The 23,708-nt window shown below is 34.8% G+C and overlaps 1 protein-coding gene across 8 annotated transcripts; it reads left to right on the top strand.

Annotated features, from left to right (window-relative positions):
• Positions 1-1,598: 1,598 nt before the first annotated feature.
• On the top strand, positions 1,599-23,459 carry LOC116151677 (uncharacterized). 8 transcript variants are annotated; one of them, XM_064479209.1, is made up of 10 exons: positions 1,731-2,045; positions 4,115-4,196; positions 5,500-5,565; positions 6,374-6,437; positions 7,757-7,824; positions 9,768-9,899; positions 11,237-13,398; positions 16,072-16,156; positions 19,103-19,160; positions 21,124-23,459. In XM_064479209.1, exons 1-6 carry the CDS (start codon positions 1,768-1,770, stop codon positions 9,813-9,815), a joined length of 606 nt encoding a protein of 201 aa, XP_064335279.1. In that variant the 5' UTR covers positions 1,731-1,767; the 3' UTR covers positions 9,816-9,899; positions 11,237-13,398; positions 16,072-16,156; positions 19,103-19,160; positions 21,124-23,459. The 8 variants fall into 8 exon arrangements, with proteins under 8 accessions (XP_064335282.1, XP_064335279.1, XP_064335277.1 ...); XM_064479207.1 differs by having other exon boundaries at positions 11,237-11,484; positions 13,285-13,398; positions 19,103-23,459; XM_064479210.1 differs by adding an exon at positions 4,815-4,893 and having other exon boundaries at positions 1,733-2,045; positions 19,103-23,459.
• The last annotated feature ends 249 nt before the right edge of the window (positions 23,460-23,708 follow it).

The following is a 23,708-nucleotide window of genomic DNA, read 5'->3' on the forward strand; positions in this document are numbered from 1 at the left end:
TTGTTAAAGATTTACAAAAAATTGACATGATCTTAATCACATGCTGCTATTGCCAATATGCCCTTTAGAGTGATGTTTTTACTAAAAGCAATGTCTGACTCCTTCACATTCCTACAATAATGGCCTTATTATTATATTACAAAAGATGACATCTTCAAATAAAAAATGTCTAACTCTATAACAATATTCCATGAATTCACTTATTACACAATATTAACAAACTAAAGAATGAATCAAAACCATATATTATTTCTCATGTATTGGAAAAAATAATATGATGAAGTAAATTAAATCTAATTGTGTTAAAATATTCAAAGCCTTTCAAATGATAAAACTTTAAATATAAAATATTCTACTTCAAAAATACTTTCAGAGATGTTATAAATGGTGAGAGGATGTATATATCATATATAGTTTTCTGTTTATGAATTTGATTATATTATAGCAATGGGACAGTGTAATATTAAATTTAAAAAAATGCAAATCAATTGAAGATATAAATTAACCTCAAATTTGGGTTGTAGATAATTTTATATTTTGCTTTCAGTTTTCTTTATATGTTTTTATATTATTTCAGGAAAATAATTATCATATATAAATGTACAAATCTGAGTCTTTATCTAATATGTCTCAATCTCAAGGGTTCTAAAACCCCTCAATTTCCTTCCTTCCTTCCTCTTTCCTTCTTTCCTTTCTTCTTTTCTCCCTTCTTTCCTATTCCTTTATTGGTAATTTGGGGTATAAAAGTTAATTGTTGGCAGTATTTTATCAGAACTTATAATGTGAATGAAGCATGAAATATATATATATATACACACACACACATATAGCGATGATCCAATTTGGAATAAATATTTCCATATTTCTATGAAAAATTGTGAATGAATTTAAGTATAATACGTTATTCCTTAACATTTTTCATAATATACAGTATATGTACTTACAACTTTATACTGTGAATTTAATTGTTTAATATATACCTTCATGCATGGAAGAGTTTTTATGTTATTATAAAGTATAATTTAATAACTGTGATAAAGGAGAATTACATGGTGTTAAGAAATTATGTTAATGTAATGGGCTTTATGAATTCACAATTTAGCTGAGCACTGAGAGTGATTGGAATTAGGTAGGCAAATCTCTTGAGGGTAGTAGGGGATTGTTGTGTAGAAGATTATTTCTAAGAGTGCGAATAGCATGTGTATGGCCCTGTAGCATGAGGGAACATAGTTAAGTACGAGGATTGTAAGAAGTATATCTACGGTAATGATCATGAAGGTGAACAAGGAGTGATTTGAGGCTACTAAGAAGGGTAAGGCCAAATATATAACAGTCAGCATATTATAGCAGGCTGTCTGGCGAGCCGGCCTTCCGCCCGCGCCGCGGGGTGGGCAAGCGCCCCGGGAGGTCTCGGGCTCCCAGCCCACTACCCGGCCTCCCTGCCATCCGCTAGGCGTCGTCTGGGGACGCCCATAGCCAAGAGAGACCCTCAATCACAAGTCACCCCGCCCTCCCCACCCTCCTCGCCGTGCCATGCAACCCCGCCCCCGAACCGCCCTCCCGATCTCCGTGCAGTACCCCTCGCCCCTCGCCGGGAAGAACGCAGTGACTCGAGCAGCCGTGGCGGCTTTTTGAGCCCAAAGGGCGAACGAGGCAGCCATTGGCGGAGGCCGCTGCCTCCGACTGTCAATCCCGCGGTCCGGCCCCGCCCCACCGACTTAGAGTGGCAGGAAGCAGGGCCGCGGGGGCTGTCGGGACGGCTCCAAGATGGCCGGGCGCTTGGGGTCCGCCGCTGCTGGCGGCCCCGAGCCCCATTCACTACCACCGCTGCTGACCGGAACAGCCAGTCGGCCCGGCGACTCCGGGGGCTGTCCCCGCGGGGCGGGAGGCCGCCATGGCGACCCTGGAAAAGCTTTTGAAGGCCCTCGAGTCCCTCAAGTTCTTACAGCAACCTCCGCCGCCGCCTCAGCCCCTTCAGCCGGCACCGCAGCCTCAGCCGCCACCGCCGCCCGCCCGGCTATGGCTCAGGAGCCGCTGCACAGATGGTGAGTCCCTGCGGGCCCCTCCCCAGCCCTGCGTGGGTCTCCGTCCCTCCCTCGGCCTCCCCCAAAGGCCCCGAGGCGGTCCGGGCCCCTGGCCTCTGCTTTCCCGGCTGCAAAACTCAGGAAGGAACAGGGCTGTGTTGTGATCCGAGGCCGCGCATCCCGTTCGGCTTCCTCTGGGCCACTCCCCACCCCTCTCTTCGTCCCTGCCAGGTGTAACATTTCATCTTCCCTTTTCAACTGACATTTTAAAATAGTGTTTCAGATAACTGTCAAAAAGCTGTGCATGCAAAACACTAGGTTAACTTAAGGGAAGGAGTAGGAGAGAAGGGGGAAAGGAGCAAAGTTCACCTGTCACTTATGTGGGGGTGGGCTAGATGGCCACAGTGATGAACGTGTAACTGTCACATGGCTCCATATACATCATAGTCATTACTGTTACTAACCCTGGACAGCACTGGTGTAGAGGAGGCATGATCATGGAACATGTGCTCTTTGAGCTTAATTTTACAGAAACAGTCAGATTTCCATGGAATCAAGACAGGCAGTAAATGCCAGCTGCAGAGGACAACTTGTGCAGGGTTGGGAAACAGCATGGTGTGACCAGAACTTTAGTTTGACTGGCTTGAAATGTAAAGGGAAAGGGAAACTTCACACTGATGAATCAGAGAGGATATAGCTGTTTTTATTAAACTAAAATGGTTAGATCAGTCTTGTTGGTTAATGATTTGCCTTAGCAATGTGAATTTGGATTCTGCAAGTATTTTATAAGTTCTGTAAGAAACTTGTTTTAAAATTTCAAAACTCTTAAGGGATTAGAAGTTCAATTTTATTTTAAAAGAATTTTTAAAAAATGTGTTTAACTCAATTAGAACGGAGTTCCTTTAACATAGGAGACTTTATTATCTCATGTATTAATACCCTCTAGAGGTACACAATGAAAAATGTGATTTATAAACAGACACATAAAGACACAAGGAAAACAGAGCATGTAGCTTCAGTAACAATTTAAGAGAAACGTCAGAAACAGAAATTTTCCCTGGTCAAAATATCAAAAAAAAGCACCTGGGGCTCATATCCCTTAATTGATTTGAGCTCTAAATGGACAAATACACAAATTTTTTAAAAAAAAAAAATTGCTAAGAACAAGATTCTTTGTCACGTTGAATAATAGAGTATTTTGAAGTTTAAATAAATACCAACAATAGAGCTATGAGGGAGGAAAGATATACAATACTGATACTTTTTTTTAATTTCACCATAAGGTGCATTCTTAAGTACATATGAGAGATCTGTCATGATGTGTGCAACTCACTTGCAAATAGTTCAACAGTATTAACAATGATTGAATTTAGATCTTGGGCATATGGGAATTTATCATCCTATTAAACCGTTTTCTGTACTTCTGAGACTTATAATAAAACATTGGAAGGAATCTGTTAGACATAATGCTCTATGTGAAGTAATTTGTTCCCTTTGTGAAATTCTAGGAAGGTTAAAATGCATGTTCATAACATCAAGAAAATCACAAGCATTTACAATGTAATCAGAACTATCTGAGGATCTGTGAAACCTGGTGAATTGGTGAATTTTAAAAATGTCTTAAAGCATTTTGTTTTTACAAAGATTACAGGATTAAGAGAAGACAAATTTTAATCAACTCTTAATATATATTTTTTTCCTGGTTGATGTGATATAATTAAATGTGGGGGGGAGATAAATTCTAAAAGGAGACACTACCTTGATGGTTTTCTTTGTAGGAAACTCAAGCAGGAGGAGTTTAATTTAAAAACATAAATTACTGCTCTTTATAATACATTCTAAGTTGTCATTCTTTTGAATGCTTTCCTTTCCAGACAGGTGTGTTATTCTAGGAGATCATCAGGACTCCTGGGTATTTGGAGGTATTGACCTAACCAGTGGAACTGCCATTTGTAAGAAGTTGTCCAGAATTTTGGAAAACTGATTAGTAGAGGTAAATGTTTCCTTGGCAAGTGATGACAGTGACTCAGTGAATTTTCCTTTGTTTTTAGGCAGATGTACTTAACCATGTATGTTAACAATGATTACAGGCTGGAGACCGAGAAGAACTACCATTTTTGCCAGCTGGGATGCAGAAAAATTTGGACTTCTGGGTTCCACAAATGGGCTGAGGTAACTAAGACAGAAAACTTCTTATCTTCTTGGTCAACATGTATCTCAGGGTAATCACAGATGTGTTCCATTACCTGATGTGGTTTTAATTTGGATAAATACTCGAGAAAATTTAAGAAATAGAGTTTGTTTTTGCTTTTACATCAGTTTGGCAAAACAGAACAACCTCTTAATTACTGAGCACAAACCAGTTTTTTCATTATTGTTAAAATATTTTAGTTTCTATTTGTATTTGTTTTGTGATAAGTAAAATCTGTAAGCTCAGAAAATAGTCAAACCTAGGAAGCTGCTTCTGACAAGTGAATTAGCTTATAGAAAAAGCTGATCTAGATCCTTGGCATTAATTTTCAAGTTTTTACAGTTTCCTTGGATTTCTTCTATCTAGGAAAACAACATGCTCTTTTAAGATGACTATACTCTGATTATAGTCCCTCCTTTGTGGATTCCATACTAAATTTTAACCATAGGTATATTTTACCATTTACAAAAGTGCCTGATTGGGAAGTATAATACAATGATTTTGTAAATTGAATTACTCTAAAAATTTCAAGGATTTATTTTTAATTCAATTATGATTAATTTTCATTTGTCACTGGCTCTTAATGTTTTATTTTAAAGTGTCTCTCATAGGCCCCCTTCTTTCATCTTCTTCCCTTCGGATCTCTGTCCAGTAACTCTAAGTTCTTACATGTTCAAGGTAAGCTTGTGTATTTTTTTAAAGGCAGGTGTACCAAAAAGCGCTTTCCTTTGACCATCTTCTGTTTTGTTCATCATTTATGAGTCCAAATTTTATAGAATTGATATAAAGAATGTCATATCTTCCTTGCTATTGTGTCCAGTTTTTAAAATGCTTTCCTTCTGACTCATTTCCTCATACTTTAAAACAATAATATGAATCAAATAAGTAAGGGAATAAAATCACAGTTACTTGTATCACAGTTGATTCCATTTATATTGCAAAGTCTTATAATTATGTTGGTGTTATGAACATACATTTCATAATACAGTTATTTAGATGAATCAGTTCTTATTCATTAAGGTCATTTACTTTTAGAAATATGTAATTTCTTGTGAATACATGTATATAGCAATACATGTGTCTTTCTATAATTTAAGCACCTTAAAATACAGATAAAGTAAATCCAAGATATAAGATAACATGCCTTGAATTAATTTAAATTCATGTGAATTAAAAGACAATTTGAATATTGTTTCCCGTTTTCTGCTAGCTTCTTGATCATATTCAGCAGCACATTTACCTTCTTTACATACAGTTAAGGAATCTTCTTTATTTCTACTGTAGCTCTGTCATAATGGAAACTCTGCAGCAGAATCAGCTGTCATCTATCCCATGTGGCCAAGTGCAGAGGTGAGAATCCTCATTTGTGGGATGACCACTCACAGCTTTGAATTTTTTTTTACTGTAACTGCTCTTATAAGGTAGCAAGCTAGAGAGAGAGAGAGAAAGAGAGAATAAAAGAGTTCTCTCTGCATATTCCCATCTGTGTGTGATGACATTAGTCTTCTTCTGCTGTATTTTTCTAGAATGTGTGTGCATGTGTGCACGTGTGTGTGAGAGAGAAATGTCTTGTCTTTGTCCTAATAGCCACTCTTCTCTCCCTCTAGTTTTTTCTCTATCCTCCCCTCCTTTTTTTTTCTTTTTCTTCATCAATATCTTCTCTTTAAAAAAATTCTGGATAAATCAAATTTCCAACTTCCTCACTTTTAATATTGTAAAGTTACTTGGATCCCCAACATCAAGGGATCTCATACTTTAATGTCTGTAAGGATTGCCAGGGACACCTTTTAAAAATACAGATTTCCAGGCCTTACTTTGAGCAGTTCTCATCCAGTAGATCCAGGGTGAGGCTGAGCATCTCCAAGCCTTCCCCCTTCATATTATGGTGCAGGGGATCAGGACAGTTTTCCTCTGGGTCTCCCTGCTGTTGCTATGAGCAGTGGCTACAGCATCATAATATTTTTCTTTCTTGTTTTAATTGCATTAATATTATCAACCAGTTGATAGCATTTTCTTAAAATTATGGTCAAAGGCATAGGCATTTGATTTATAATGGTATCTGCAGACCACTCTTTTACTGAATTAGTTTGTTTGTTTTGCTTGTATTTCCACAATTGTAAACACTGTGAGTTAAGTGACCACTTTACTTCAACTACAGGAGAATGTGAAAACACTCCAGGAGAGAGGGGTTGCATATGTCAATGCAGACTCATACACAGAAGGTAAATTTTATTTCAGATTGTCATTAAATAGTATACCAGTATTTAAGTCTATCAACTCCAACTCATAAATTAAGATTATCCTCTTTCTATGAGATGCCTCAATTATACTTCCATTTCTCCATTTTACCAGAGAGAAAATTATTATGATTCAAGTGAATCAATATGATTCATAACTAAGCTATTGATCCTAATTTCTTTTGTATATTTACCATTTGCCGATCTTGGATTACTACTTAAAACTTTAGTACTTTTCACATTCTTCCTGTGGAGCTATTTTTAAAAGTTGGGCTAAAATATTTCATACAGAAATACTTCCTGTAAGTATTGGAACGACTTTGAAATAAGCACCCACTACAGACTTCCTTTTGACCCTGACATGTGGCATGTGCATCTGTACGCTTTCATCATATTATGGTTATTTCTAGGTAAGTGTCACAGGACACATGTTAGTTACTGACATGCTATAGTCTAAAGTCTTGATATTGAATTGAACAAATGGTTAAAAAAATGAACATTATGGCCTTACCACTTCCTTTGCCAAAGGCCCCTAAGTGCTGCTGCTGTAATTAGCAATGATGCTTACTGTTACTGTAGGAGCTGCGGCCTTACCAGCAGAGTCTGCCTCTGCAGTCTTCTATCCTGAGTGTGTGCTGCAGCATCTCTGGCTCCTGAAGAGTTATTTCCACCTTGTGTTTTAGTTTTAGCCAGACTGTCTGTCTGTTTGTCTATCTATCTACATATCTTGTCTATTCTAAAATTTTATTTATTTGTTTTTACTGAAGTATATTTGATTTGTAATATTAGTTTAGGTGTACAGCAAAGTTATTCAGTTATATACATATACATATACATATACATTGTTTTTAGATTCTTTTCCATTGTAGTTTATTATAAGATACTGAATATAATTCCCTGTGCTATACAGTAGGTCCTTGTTGTTTATCTGTTTTATATATAATAATGTATATATGTTAATCCCAAACTCCTAACATATTTCTTCCCTTCCCCCTTTCCCTTTGGGTAACCATAGTTTCTTTTCTATGTCTGTGAGTCTATTTCTGGCTTGTAAATAAGTTCATTTTTTATCATTTTTTGTTTACATTCCACATAAAAGTGATATAATTTGATATTTGCCTTTTTCTGACATACTTCACTTAATATGATAATCTCTAGGGTCCACCCTATTTTTAATTCTCCAGGAATGATGCCTTCAATTTGAAATCTGTTATATCTTGTTTATAATTAGAAAATAAAGTTAGAATTAAATATAGGTTTGAAGTCCATTTGGAGGTATTAAAATACTCTCATTTATTTTGCAGGCAATTACACTCTCAGAGTTGACTGTACACCCCTTCTTTTCCAGTTGGTATATAAACTGACAAAAGAGGTATGTAAAGAGATCTGTCATAATGTTTTCTGATGAGTAGATAAGTCAATAACTTTTGTTTTCTAAATTACTAATATTTAAACTTGTGACAGACATAGCTGATTTGTATAAATAACAAATCAGAACAAGCTTTAATACACTACTTATGTGACATAACTCTGAGATCAGTAGTGCTAGTCTCTGTTCTAATAATAGTTCCTAATAATTGTACACATTTGTTAAAATGTGCAGGGTCTATTGTTTCATGGGGCAGAGTCTCTGATATAACAGAAAGAATAGTGGACTGGGATGGAAAAACCTTGGCTGTGAAGATTGCCTTGGCTATTCATTCATTCATTCATTAAGTATTTATTGTGTGGTTACTATGTACCACATCCTATGAAATGAATTCTAGCAGCAACAGTGATAAAAGGACGTTACTGAATCCAAATACTTTGTAATTTAGAAAAGCCACAGACCTGTAAATGAGGACTCATACTTCACTTGAATATTGGATACTATATACAGTGGAGGACAATTACAGAAGAGTGAAGCTAAAACCCTGGGGTAGCTGGTGAGGTTGGAAAGCATTAGAAGGTGTTTACAGAAGGATTAGTGGTTAGGCTGTAAAATGGAAGGATGTGAAAGTGGTGAGAAGGTTTCTCCTCAGAGGACACAGGACCTAATAAAGATGTGGATGTGTGAAAGAACATTTCCCGACCTCTGGGTAATGCAATATAACCTAAATGTAAGGTGTTGGTGAAAAAGCTGGTAAGAAATTTGGCCTGACACATAGGCCTAAATGTTCATAAATCTGGTGTTGGGGAAATTAAAGAATCTTTAACAAGGTTGTACATTATCATATTTATTCATTAGAAAAATTACTCTGTATCAGTGCAGTGAATAGGTTAAGCTGTAGTAGGCCTAAAAGCGAAATGGAAATAATTCCAAATACTTATTTATTAGCACACAGGAATTTATAAATACTAGTTATTGATGTAAAAAGTACTCTGATAACGCTAATGCACTCTGAATCTCTAAAAATTATGTAATCTATTCATTGAGTATATGTGTGCTTCATTTAAATAATCCCCCATTATAGAATTTAACTGTAGAAATGTTTCTTTCAAGTAGGTATCACTTAGATGACAGTGGGAAGTAGATGTCACATCTCTGTGGTCCTGTTTCCCAATCACCCTTCATCTTGCCCTATCCTTTACACTGTTTGTGTCTTTAACATCTCATCCTCCCAAGTGAGCATCCTCCCATGCCCATCACAACTCCCACCATACTGGGAAGCTTAGGTACTTGATCCTTTTATTGAAATGTCCCATAAAACATCTTATCTAAAAGCACGCTGTAAAGACAGCCCTTGTTGGAGAATCCTTCTCAGGAGATACATTTACACTCTGTCCTACAGAAGAGGCTCCTGCTTTTATAGGAGGGGTAGTAAGAATTTCAGGGCCAAGAAGAAGATTAGGTCTATCCCCTTTGTATATTTACTTAATAAGTATTAAATGTGTAAGTAGTTACCATAGTGACAGGATAAATCAAACATAGATTCTGCTATTAGGGTGTTAACTGTGTAGCCAGGAGAGACTATGATCAAGAATTTTCAAATCCAAGATAGAGATTAAAATCACCAAAGTGAATACAAATAAAAGTGGTGTGGGAAGCCAAAAATAAATGTCTTAGTTTATTATTTTACACGTTGGAATTAAACAGCCTGTTTAATGGGAAATTGCAATTTGTTTTTCCTATTTTAAAGCCTCTTTTATGTTAATTTGAACATAATTTTAATGCCACTTTAGATATATTTGTCTTTCAGAGTTTTTGTTTTAGGTAGTTTTTAAAGAGTTTAACTGGGAAATTAAAATGTATATTTAGAAGTTACATTATTAAGATGAACTAATTAACTGTCCAGAAGAGTGAGGTTTTATAATCTTGTTTGATTTGATTGTCAGTGGAGGAATCAGACATCATTCATCTGGAGAAATGCTGTTGATTGCTGAGGGCTCAATCCCAAACTGGATGACTTGATTTAGAGACATTTGGCCCATTGGTTTCACCACCAATTTCTCCATCTCTGAGTGAAGGTAGGAATCCTTCTATTTTCTACAAATGTTCTTTGCTAAACACGTGAGCCCTGTTTTAACTTTGGAGCCTTGCATAAGTCGGTTTACCTTTCTGCACCTGAATATTCTCATATATAAAATCAGTTTGACCAAGACAATCATTATGAAACTGTGCTCCAGTACAGTGCCTCAGCATCTGCTGCAGGGTCAGGGTAGTGGACACTGAATAGGCAAAGCTCTAGCTTCCACACATGACCCCACCTCTTCCTCAGGTGAGGAGTGTCTACTGTATTTCTTTTATATACAAGAATATTCCACTGTTGTATCCTTCACCTACCCTTAAAAAATTAAGAAACCACTGGACTAGACCATCTCTAAGGTCCCCACTTAGCTCTAAACTTTTCACTACTATATATATATATTTAAATGAGGTTTACAAGGAGTAGTTGTGGGTGATAATCACAAAAACTGTATTTGAAATCTGAAAGCTTGGGTTCTGCTTCTGATTCAGACCTTTTTAAAAAATTTTCTTTTAACAAGTCATTTAACTACTTCTTAGCTTCAATTTTCTGCTCTTTGAGGACACAGAATTAGATTATTGAAATAGTCTGTATTCTTCAGGTTTCTAGTGTGTTTTAAAAATACTTGTTAGGGGAGCTAGAACAGACAGGGCTTCCACTTCAGCAGTGCAGTTGTGTTTTTACCTTTTTAGAATTAGAGATTGAAAAATCATTTCATTTGAAAACAAAATGACTCCATTTATTTTTTATGAAAAGTTTAAAAAACCACAGGATTAGATTATAAATTGTCCTTTATTTCTGAAATTTAATATATTTATTTATACAGATTAAGTGGTACAATGAAGACTGCAGTACAGAATTTCTTTGTCTTATAATATAATATGTTAGTTTTCTTTGCTTCATGAAGGAGCTGTTTGAAGCTTGTTAATAACAACAGTATATCTTTGATAGAGTTCAACTTTTTTTCTTTTTTCCTTTTTCTTCTTAGTCTTTCCAAATTAGGATAACTGGCCTCTGACTTTTTTCCAGTTAAATTTTTAAAATATATTTTTATTTTTTACATACTACAATCATCTTTGACTTTTGGAATTAATATAAAATAGAGACAGGTAGGCAAAGAAAACCAAACACTAAAGGATAGTATTTTCTTCTAGAAAGTTAAATTTTGGTTATAATTATGCCAGGAAAAAAAAAAAAAACTTCCTAAGACAGTGGAAACTACTGATAACTTTTAAAAATTAAGTCAGTTTATGCAAGTCATGCCTTCTTTCATAAGCATGTCATTATTTACAGGAAGTTTGTTGGATGTAATTTATTCTGTGTTTTCCTGTTTTACAGGTTTATTTAATGATTTTGGTGAAAATCATGACAGCCACATACATTTTAAGGAGATATCCTGTGGGTTATCAGTCTGTTGCAGAGGACCTCTGGCTGAAAGACAGAAATGCAAGCGTGTTAAACATCACAAAATTTGGAAACTATACAGAGAAAAAAGTTAGCATTCATTCATGTAAAAAATCATCTGATTAAGGCTTGAATTTTCATCACTTTGGCAAATAGCAATCTCTTGCTGAGGTTTTACTGAGGTCAGTGTAAAGATTTAATCATCTATTCTTTTTTACTGTGGAGTGATTTAGGATCTTTGTTATTAATAATGGTTGATTTTCCAGATGAATGTACAATTCATGATAAATGAACTATGTTAGTCATGATGTGTTTGAAAATGTTAAGAAGAAAGAAAATATTTTCTGGTAGTCTATACAGAAATTTTGTCTTCCTTAACTTGAATTCCAACTTATTTTCTATCACTGTGTATATTGATATTTTATTAGCAAAACTATATTTATGATAAAACAATTTTATTAAATACTAAATTTATCTTTTAAAACTAGCTAAAATATTATAGCATAATTTATAAGCATATTACATTAATACATCTTAACCATATTTGGTTAGGAAAATGCAGCAGTTTACATTTAATTGGAATCTAATTCTTATATATTCACTAGGGTCATTATCTCTTCATCGTTCTAAAATACAGCTTCACAAATATTGCATATTTTGGGTATGATACTTAATATTTCAATATTCTTTAGTAATGTTGTACTTTGATGCACTCAGTTAATTTAATAGCATAATTATTACACGGGTCTGTGAAGTAGATAATTACTTAATCTTAAAAATTTAGATTTCTTTTATCTTCCCTGATAGTATACCATTACTCTAACCTGGCTTTGTGATAGATTATTTGTTCACATTAAAGTTCTGGTATTAAAGAGGCTGAAGTCTTTGTTTCTCAATTGAGGTTAATTATTGCCTTAAATTTTTTTAAATTTATTTTTTGCCAGTGGACTAGTGGAAGTTAACCAACGAGACTAACTAGCAATTTTGCTGATATTGATGTTAATTAGCAAAGTGCTGATATTTCAGATTTTTAGCTTGTTGTATATAAACTTCATTGAAGATTTGAAATTGTTCTTTGGCAAAAATATTGAATGCACATTAATTACATTGGAGAGGCAAAATCTTTATACAGTCATCCCTCATTATGTGCTGAGGATTGGTTCTGAGACCCCCTCAGATACCAAATCCATGGATGCTCATGTCCTTATGTAAAATGGCATAGTATTTGCATATAACCTATGCACATCCTCCTGTATACTTTAAATCATCTCTAGGTTACCTGTAATGCCTAATACAATGTAATTAGTTGTAAATACAATGTAAATGATATGTAAATAGTTGTCAGTGCATAGCAAATTCAAGTTTTGCTTTTGAGAACTTTCTGGGAAAATTTTTGGTTTTGTTTTTATTATTATTATTATTAATAATATTAATATTATTATTATTTATTATTATTATTATTATTATTATTATTATTATTATTATTATTATTATTTTGATCTGTGGTTGTTTGTACCTGTGAATGCAGAACCAATGGATACAGGGGGCTGACTGTACCAGCTTTTTGTTGATTCTTAATGTAGATGGAATATTTTCAGCATTGTAAGAATCAACTCTGAATTGATCAGTTTTAAATATTAGAAATTAATTTAAAAGCTTGAATTACCTTCTCAAAATCTGTGAAATATTGTATAGTAACTTGGCTCTTCTTTTTCAGTTTGCAAGAAATTTAACTTTAGGTTTAGGTGAAGGATAGAGTTCTCTAACCTGGCTAATGATATAAGGAGAGAGACTTGTGAAGTGTACAGGAATTCATACAAGTTCAAAGGACTTTAATGACACAATCTCCTCCAAATAAGAACTTAATCCAGAATGTAGTTGTTTGAGGAACTAAGTAATTTTACTAGGGCAGCTTGTAATAAAATGTATTATCTTTCAGAATATAAAAGTAATTTTCCTCCATAAGAGTTTCTTTTCTTTAGTTTGCTTCAAGGTATTTGATGTTGATGGTGATGAGTTCTCTCTAGGGTTGAACTGAGAGACACGTGGTTGCACATTTAGAGGTCTGGAAGGACAACTGCACCGATGATACCCTGGTAAAGTCTGATTGTATACATCTTCTTGCATGTAAACTTCCAACAGGAACATAGAGTGAAGAATTTTTTAAAAGAGGTTGAGAAAAGGATTTCTTACTACTTCTAGGTTCTATATTATGCTACTCAAAATATTCATAGCCAAAGATGCAAAATTGGGAAGAGAATTTGCCTTAGAAAATTTAATAAACAATGTATTATGTAAAAAAAAATGAAACCACTGGAAAATTGTCATAAATTTTTAAGGCAAACAAGCAACCTATTTCTGTAATTAAAAAAAAAAAAAATACTTGACCAAAAATATTTTATACTTCAGCTACTGGCTAATTAAAATGATACCTGCTCTATCCTAACTACTGATTTGGGTTTCTGGTTTTAAAGGAATTACATGTGGATCTATCCAACATTGTAGAAGACACATAGAATGCACATGACACCACAAAGTTGAGTCTAGCAGAGACTAATTTATTCTTTCCTATAAATACATAATACTCTGAATTGGTATATATACCTTACATATACATACTTGAATCTCTTCTACATCATCCCTGCTAAATGCTTATTTGGACCTCTGGTTACAATACCTCCAAGTTGTCCCTAGGTAAAGCTCATTCCACCTTTAAACAACTCCATTAAGTGTTATTTACATAAAAACTTTAAATATTATAAGCTAGGCATTTTATAAAAATTAAGTAGAGCAGCCCTTGCCATCTGTAGTTTATAATCTTTACTTCTCCCATTTTAATACATTATGGTAAGACAAAACTTATATTGAGCAAAAGAAGCCACAGAATAAAAGAACACATTGTACAATTCAATTTATATGAAGTTCTAGAACAGAGACAGAACTAATGTTAATAAGTGTTACAATAGTGATTTTGGAGATAGGTGATTTATTTAACTGGGAAGGACCATAGGATATCTGGGATGATGGAAATTATTTTTTATCTCAATCTGGGTGGTGTATATAGTTTTTAAAATTTTTTTTCAATAATATTGGTGAGGGTCTGTCCTAAGTTCTTTAATAGCAGCCAGAATAAGTGTATAATAGCAGAAACAAGCATGTACTTTACAAAGAATAAAGCCTTGAATTTTTTTATTTTGACAACATTTATTAAAGATATTATAATAGGTTTGCCATAATGTCTATATATCCCTGTGAAACTGAAGATAATCCATATATGTGAGACAAATATGAGTTCATTTGACCCTTTCTATTCAAATGTTGACATGTACCAAGTAGCAGATGGTAGGATGTAGACCATAGTGTTCTTATATAGGCTTAGAAAAATACGTAATTTTTTTTAATCACAAATCCAGAGAAATCATCATAGTCTTATTAACTGACACTCTAAAGAAATAAATAATAGAAATGAATTTTTCAGGGCTTGATCTTTGTTTGGCAATTCAGATAACCGTCTTCATTTACTTTTCTGCCCAAAATTAAGGTGTCCATTTCTATTTGGTATATATGAAAACTGAAACATAGGAAAGTTTCTGTTAGGAAATACCTTATGTAGAGATACAATTTCCATCGCCTTTTTTCTGGGTGTTTGATAAGTATAGAGGTTATCATTGCTGTCTATTTTTATGTAAGACCGAGTTTCTTCTTATGGCTGTGCTTTTGAGCATTAAAAAAAAAAAAGATCATTTAGCTGCTCCATCTCCGTGTAACCATAATAATGAAATGGTAAAAATTTAGAATAGAATTTGGACCTTTCAACCAAACCTATTACCCATATTCACTGGTGACTAGACTGTGACATTATTACCCATTATTTTGTACCATTACATTGGTATTAATATACTTTAATGGAAGTTGCATCATGAAAGCCAATAATTACCATCAGAGTGCTTTAAAATCTTTTCTTATAATAAATGGTGTTATATATTGAATGAATACATGAATATCATTAATAATAAATATTATTAAATATCATTAAATAATAAATCATTAGATAATAAAAATATAATTAAATAATAAATGCTAAGAACATTATTATTCATCTAGGATTGTTAAGGTGATTGTTGAAAACATGAAGTAAGAAGCATTTGGTTATATTTTTGCCTGCCAAGAAATATTGTCTACTGTATATAAATGTAATTTTTGGAACACTTTGACACCAAAAAAAAAAAATACTGCTTTACTGAACTTGTAAAAGTAATGTTAAATTTTATTTTGAGGAAATGTTAATATAGATACTCATTTATTATATATATTTAGTTCTTTTAAATCTCTTAAGAAGTCTAATAATATTGCCAGATGTTTTAAAGAAGATCTTAGAAAATTGTTAGAGTCAAAGGGCATAATCCAGAGTTTGGAAAATGCTTTCAAAGTTGGTAAATAGTCCTTTTTCTCTACCCAGAACCTTTTGTGGGTCCTGTTAGTAAACTTCACCTTGAACCAGAAGATACTGTGAGTTATTTCCCAGGTCTTACTGGAGGAAGAAGATTTTTGGTGATAAATTGCCCACGTTATGACTGACTACTTCAGAGTTTGGTTACTTTTGAACTTATTCTTGCTGGCCTACTTTCAGATGAACACATAGCATCTACATTAAATCATTAGTATTCTTTCAGACAAATGACCATTACAAGTTTAATAAACCAGATTTTATTCAAATAATATAAGAAAATGAAGATTTAAGATATTCTTAAATATTGTTTCTCTTTCAGAATGGCCATCTTAACTCTAGAAGAATATCAGATCTGGAGTGTGAAAAATGTTCTTGCCAATGAGTTTTTGAATCTACTTTTCCAGGTATGTTTAAGGTAAATGACAGAGACCGAGGGCAGTGGTACCAGTAGTTCTACATCTTTTCCATTATGTAGTAGTTAAGACAACTAGGCTACAAAACCATATATTGTCAAAAGAACTACATTAACCTGTACACCACCTGCAGATGGTAAGTTAGAGCATGCGTGCTTCTCAGAGTCACAATGTGCATGATAGGAAAGTAGAGTATAGCTGATAATGTTTATCTTAATAACTCATGATAGAGCAGATTGTAGACACATAGAAAAGAATTTAAAATGTAAAAGCCATTATAATTTGCTATTTTTCTTTACTTTTTTATTTTTTTTAAGACCCTTCCCAACAAGTAAGGCAGTGTGGACAGAGACATGGATCATAAGTCGGCAGCTGTAAATTTTTCACAAAGTATACAATCTTTCCAGTTAGGAGATTATTTTAGATGCAAAGCTGTTTCTTAATTTTCTTTTCTTCTATCTTTCTTTCTTTTTTTTTCTTTTTTTTAAATTTAATTCTTTAGAAGGTCCAAAAAAGATTGAAGGAGAAAGGAGGAAACAAAAGCTGCCAGGGGTGAACATGAAATCATAAAGCTTGCCAGATTTTAACTATTTTCCCAGTTAAAGTAATTCTCTTTGCTAAAATTTAAAGAAACAACTTATAGTTTCCCATTTTTCATAGTTCTTCATAAATATATGTTGATTTAATAGTATTTTACAGGGGGGAGGGGTGTGAGTAGGGAAAGACTGGAAGTTCAAGATTTGTAAATACTGACAGGTGTATATAGAATAGATAAACAAATTTATACGGTATAGCACAGGGAAATAGATTCAAGATTTTGTAGTAGCTCATGGTGAAAAAATATGAAAACAAATCTACATATATTCATATATGACTGAAAAATTGTGCTGTACATCAGAAATTGACACAACATTGTAAATGAACTATAACTCAGTAAAAAAAAATTAAAATAAAGATAAAACTGTTAGAACACTATAAAAAAGAGTAGTATTTTAGATTTTTCTTATTTTATTCTCCTTTTCTTATAAAAGCACCCCTATGAAGATCAGTAAGGTTTGATATCTTTATATCTATCATGATCCTCCATGGTAAATACAGAGTAACCTGCCTGTGACACAGCTATGTTAGAATAAATGGAAATTGAACTCTTCCTGTCAGCTAATAACTAATGTATATTTAAAGTATATGAAATCTGATAAGCCTATGATACCCATTTAAATCAATCAGTTGCTCCACTGTCAGTTATCAGCCAGGATTTAAGTTGATGTCTTTATAAAATATAAATACATATAAAAATAATATAAGTCTACTATAAACAGAAATGACTTGCTTGGTAATATGAAAATTGAGCTGCTATTTTTATCTCATTTAAAATGATGTTCTCAATTACTTTAAATTATCATTAATTGTATAAACATTTTGACCACTTAAGTTTGTGTCTGAGTCATCTTGCAGCTCTTACATAGCAAAGAATTTTGAACTTTTATATTGCCTTTCCTGTTTTCTCATGCTTATCAGGGACTTTCATAGGCACTATTTTTTCTATGACTCTAAACAGATGTATGCCTGAGATTTTCTTTTGTGTTTCAGTGTTTCTAGCATTATATTACTGACAGATTTTTTGTTGGTTATCAATCTAATTTTTTTCTTGGTATATATAGTCCTTTCAGTCCTTTCATATATATATATATATATATATATATATATATATATATGGTCAGTTTACAATATTGTGTCAATTTCTGGTGTACAGCACAATGCTTCAGTCATACATGAACATACATATATTCATTTTCATACTCTTTTTCACCATAAGTTACTACAAAACAGTATTGGATATAGTTCCCTGTGCTGTACAGTATGAACTTGTTTATAAATTGGGAGTTTGAGATTTGCAGGTACTAAATATTAACATTACATTTTATGATGCTCACTTTATCCCATATTCAGACATGCTTTTAAAACTTTATGTTCATTTAATATATAAGTAAGCAGACTTACTCTAAATTGTTTTATTTTGTGTCTGTTTCTAAAATAGAATTAGCTAGTAAATTCAGTGATAAAAGCTTGAATTATACTTTTATTTGCCAAGATCCCACTCCTGGCTGACCATTTTGGGTATTTGATTATAATGTAAGTAAATGTCAGTAGAATTAGGAAGCCATTCCTGTGGTAATATTATTTTCAGTCCTTTCAGATAAACTCCATGCCCAATATTTTGCAGAGGAAGCATTCTAAACATGATCAGGATCTTCTATCTTGTACGTTTGTCAGAAAGTGTCAAATGTTAAACAGTTTCATAAACAGAATAGTGCACCACACTGACCCCTACCTATATCCAGGCTCTAATCCTGAAATCTGTAAATATGTTATTTTACATGGCAAAGGGGATTTTGCGGATGTATCAGGTTAAGGACTCTGAGACAGGGAGATTAGCCTGGATTGTCTACATGGGCCTACTCTAACAACAGGAGTCCTTAAAAATTGAAAATCTTTCCCAGTTGTGGTCAGAAAGATATGACTTTGGAAGAAGGATTAGAAAGCTGTAAAGTTGTTAGCTTTGAAGATAAAGGAAGGGCCATGGGTAAAGAAATGTGGGTGAACTCTAGAAGCTGGAAAAGTCAAGGAAATATATTCTTCCTTTGACCTACAGAAGGGCACACAGCCCTGCTGACATCTTGATTTTTACCCAAGTGATACCTGTTCCTGACTTGACCTACAGAACCATAAAATAATAAGTTTGTGTTGCTTTAAGCTGCAAAATTTGTGATAATTTGTTACAGCAGTGATAAAAATAAGTATAGGGGAGATAATCCAAATTTATGGATTGGAAGGCTCAACATTTTAAAGATGTCAATTCCCCTTCAACTGATTCAAAGATTTATATGTGCACATCAAAATCCCCAAAAGTTAATTGTTGTTACTGTTTTTTTGTAGAACTTGACAAGCTGATTCTAAATACATAGAGAAGCGTGAAGGGCCAACAATAGCCAAGGTGATATTAAAGAACAATGCTAAAGGACTTATTATAAAACAATATTGTCTATGTGATAACTACCTAAAGTTAGAGATACAGACCAATGGAACAGTATTGAATGAAACCCTGTACCATACATGAACAGTAATTTTGGATAGCTTGTAAATCTAATAAATTTGAAACAAAAAGCAAAGCATCTGAGAGAGGGTAAAGCTCAGGTGGAATGTGTGCTTAGCATGCATAAGGTCCTGGATTCAACTCCCAGTACCTCCATTAAAACAAATAACCTAATCCCCCCACCAAAATAAAGCATCTAGAAAATAGTGTAGGAGATATTTTAATGACTTTGAAGTGGCAAAGACTTCTTAAACAGGACACAGCACTAAACATAAAAGAAGAGTTTTAAGTTGGACTTCAGTAAAATTAAGAATTATTTTTATCAAGAGATACCATTAAGAAAGTGAAAAGCTAAGCCACATGGTGGGAAAATATATTTGCTATACCTATATCCAACAAAAGACTTGTATCTAGTGCATATAAAGAACAAAAACCAGTGGAGAAAAAGGCAGAACCTCAATATTAAAATGTGCAAAAAAATTGAACAGGTGTTTCACACACAAAAAAATTAAATCCAAATAAGCTATGAAAAGGGGCTGACCTCTTTAGTAATAATGGAAATACATACCAAAACCACACTTAGAACACCATTAGACATCCACTAGAATAGTTAGTTGTTAAGTGATATGAAGCATTGGTGAGGGCAACAAGCAATGGGGACTCTTACACATGGCCAGTGGGAATATAAATTCTTACAAATACTTTGGAAATAGGCTTTCTGAATGAAAGTTATATATGTATATGTGTATGTGTACACATACATACACAAACACACCATATTACCAAGGGTAACCCATGTGTGTACCCTTCAGAAACTTCTACATCTGAGCTCCAAAGGACATCCAGAAAATTCTCATAATCACTATTTGTTATAGCCCCAAATAGAAAATGACCCAGACACCTGTCAACAATAAATACATAACCATAAGTGGTGGCACATGCATACAAGTTGTATACTTTAAAGCAATAAAAATAAACATACTAGTTTACAAAAACACTAGTGGATGAATCTTAACGTTGAGTGGAAAGTACGGGACCAAAAATTTCAAAAGCAAATAAACCAAGCCATGGTGGCTGAATTTAGGATGGTGAATCCATCAAAGGGGTGCAGTAGTATCTGGGAAGAAACCCAAAGTGGAACAGCAATGTTCTGTTTCTTGACTGGATGAAGGTTACATAGATGTGTTTACTTTGTGAAAAATCACTGAGTTGTATACTTAAGATGTGTTCACATTTAAGCATGTATATTATATTTGCATTTTTTAAAAAAAATGTTTGCTTGCAAAAAAAAAAAGATATCCAAAGCCTAAGTATTTATCAGTAGGAGAATGGATAAAACAAATGATAGTATATTCAAACAATGGAATACTATTTAACAATAAAAAAGAATAAATTACTGATACAAGGATGAATCTCAAAAGCCTAATTTATACATTTCATTGTCAGGTAAATTTTAACTCAGAAGGTAAACAAAACTATAAACAGGCATGCTGATATATTACAGAGACCTGTACTAATATCTATAATTTACCTTGAAATGCATGCAAAATTTAAGATGGATTAATGGATGAATTAAGGGATGGATAGACTATAATAAAATGTTGCTGCTAAAATTAGGTAATGGGTATGAGTGTTCAGTATAAAATTCTTTCAACTTTCAGCAACACTTGTATTTTTGAAAAGTTTCAGGATAAAATATTGGGGAGGAAATCAACATCTTTCTGATGAAATTTAGAGAAGCCAAATAAATTGAGAAAATAGCCTTAAAAAGTATATTTAGGAGAAGCAAGATGGCAGAGTAGGACGCTTATAGCTTACCCTCTCCCACAAATACACCAAAACTCACATCTATGGACCTACGCAGCCACCAGAGCACCTGCAGAACTCCGACAACATCACCCTCTTCAAAAGACAAATACACCAAAAATCTGGTAGGAGAAAAGGAAAAAAGAAGAAAAAGCAAAACAGTGCAATCCTGTTGGGAGGGAGCAGCAAAGGAGGACTGGCGCTCATTCACTCAATCTCCCTCCTCCAGTGGAGAGGCCAACAGGATGGAGGGGGAGCCTCCGAGGCTCAGATCTGCCCTGAGCACCCCTTGACCGACAGAACTGAGTTAAATGGGCACAAAGGGTCCCCACGACACCCAGCCCGAGACAAAAGCCGGCAGCTGGGGCCAGGACAGTTTGCCCAAGCTGGGCAGAGGACTGAGGCAGCTGCACTGAGGGAGATATGGGGGACTGCAAGGTGCTGTGCACCATGGCTGGGAGGGGATACGGAGCAGAACCTCGGTCCCCCATTAAATTAAAGAAAAAACAAAGCAAAGCAGCTGATGTGCCCTGGGGGGAGGGGTGCTGTAGCCTTTGTCTCCTCAGACCTGTGCCATTACTGGCACATCTTGCAAGAAGAGAGGCAGGGCTCAGCCACAGCTACCTTCTGTGCATAGTGCCCGGGTGGGGGTGGGGCTGAGACCTGAATCTGCACGTGGGGGCTCCACAACCTCCTAGGCAGGACTGAGACTTGTTTATAGCCCGAGGCAGAGAGGATTTTTCTACGCTGACACCTCAGAGAACGTGTGCTGCCAAGAGAAGCAAGGAGCTCAGATTTGGCACAGAGCATAGGCAGGGCTGTTCCGCGGTCTTCCCCGAGCCCACCTATAGACCGCCTATCCGAGGCAAAGCAGGCAGCTGCACAGAGCAGCAGAGCGACCAGCACCAGGAGAGGGCAGGTGGGCAGCCACCCACCTTCCTGGCAGGAACACAGCACCTGACCACAGTGATGGGAGGGGGTGTGTTCTGCCCACCTGCCTCTCCTCGAGCACAGTATCTGACTGTGGCATCGGGAGGGGGAGTGACCTCCCCGCCCACCAGCTAAGAGCTCAGCTCCTGACCTTGGGTTAGGAGGGGGAGCAATCTGCTAGCCAACAGCCACTGGGAGCAGCACAGATGAGGGCACCAACAGAAGGCCTATGGAAACAGCAAGCTGAGTTCACAAAGCACGGTGAAGACACAAAGACCTCTCAATAAAATCATTAAGGGCACACCATCTCCAGGATAAGTAGGAAACTGATACTCCTTAAGCCACGGTTCCAGAGAGATATGAGCAATATGAAGAAGCAGAGAAACCACTCCCAATTAAAAGATCAAGAGAAATCCCCTGAAAGCATGATCAAGGAAATAGACTGATGGCCTACTAGATCAAGATTTCAACAAAAAAGTGATCAAAGTACTGAAGGAACTAAAAGAAATAGTGTTTAGAGATATAAAATATGTCAAAAATGAAATAGAAGCTATAAAGAAGAACCAAGTAGAACTAGTAAACTCATTGGCTGAGATGAGAGCTGACCTAAAGGCCTTGCAAAGCAGACTAGAAAATGCAGAATAACAAATAAGTGACCTAGAAGACAGGACAACAGGAAGCACCCAATCAGAACAGCTGAGAGAAAAACAAATAAAAAACAATGAAAACAATATATGGGACCTATGGGGTAATATAAAGTGTGCCAATCTATGCATAATAGGAGGTCCAGAAAGGGAAGAAAGAACAAGGGAGATTGAAAAGGTATTGGAAGAACTCATGACTGAAAACTTCCCAAAACTAAAGAAGGAATCAGATATCCAAGCACAGGAGGCTCAGAGGGTCCCAAACAGGAAGAACCCAAACAGACCCACACCAAGGCATATCCTAATCAAGATGGCCAGAGTCAAGGATAAAGAAATGATCCTAAAGTAAGCAAGAGAAAAAAAAAGAGTGAGTTACAAGGGAACCCCCATAAGGTTTTCAGCTGATTTCTCTACACTATTTACAACAGCTAATACGTGGAAACAGCCTAAAATGTCCATCAACAGATGACTGGATAAAGATGTGGGATATTTATATGATGGGATACTATTCAGCCACAAAAACTGACAACATAACGCCATTTGCAGAGGCATGGATGCTCCTGGAGAATATTATTCTAGGTGGAGCAGAACAGAAAGAGAAAGGGGAATACCATATAAGATCACTCATGTGTGGAATCTTAAATATATGCAAGATCTTGTGGTAACTCAACAAAAAAAAAAGTGACAATGAATATATGTACGTTCATGTATAACTGAAAAATTGTGCTCTACACTGGAATTTGTCATAACATTGTAAAATGACTATTACTCAATAAAAAATATTTAAAAATAAGTAAAATAAAATATAACCTTTAAAATACTGTATAGTGAGAGGTGTAATATTCTAGTATCTGTTCAAAGAAGTACATTAGACACACATAAGAATAGCCAATGGTCAGAAAGATCTCATGTTATCAGTTACCACCCCATGCAAATTAATGGCATTTAGCAGATATACATATGTATGTACATATATAAAATATGTATTAGTATATATGTAAATCAAATAAAATATTATATTATAATCTAATGTAAAATCATATCAGCAAAAGCACTGTGCTGACATAAG

This window comes from Camelus dromedarius, chromosome 25, assembly GCF_036321535.1.
Source record: "Camelus dromedarius isolate mCamDro1 chromosome 25, mCamDro1.pat, whole genome shotgun sequence".
Lineage (NCBI taxonomy): Eukaryota > Metazoa > Chordata > Mammalia > Artiodactyla > Camelidae > Camelus > Camelus dromedarius.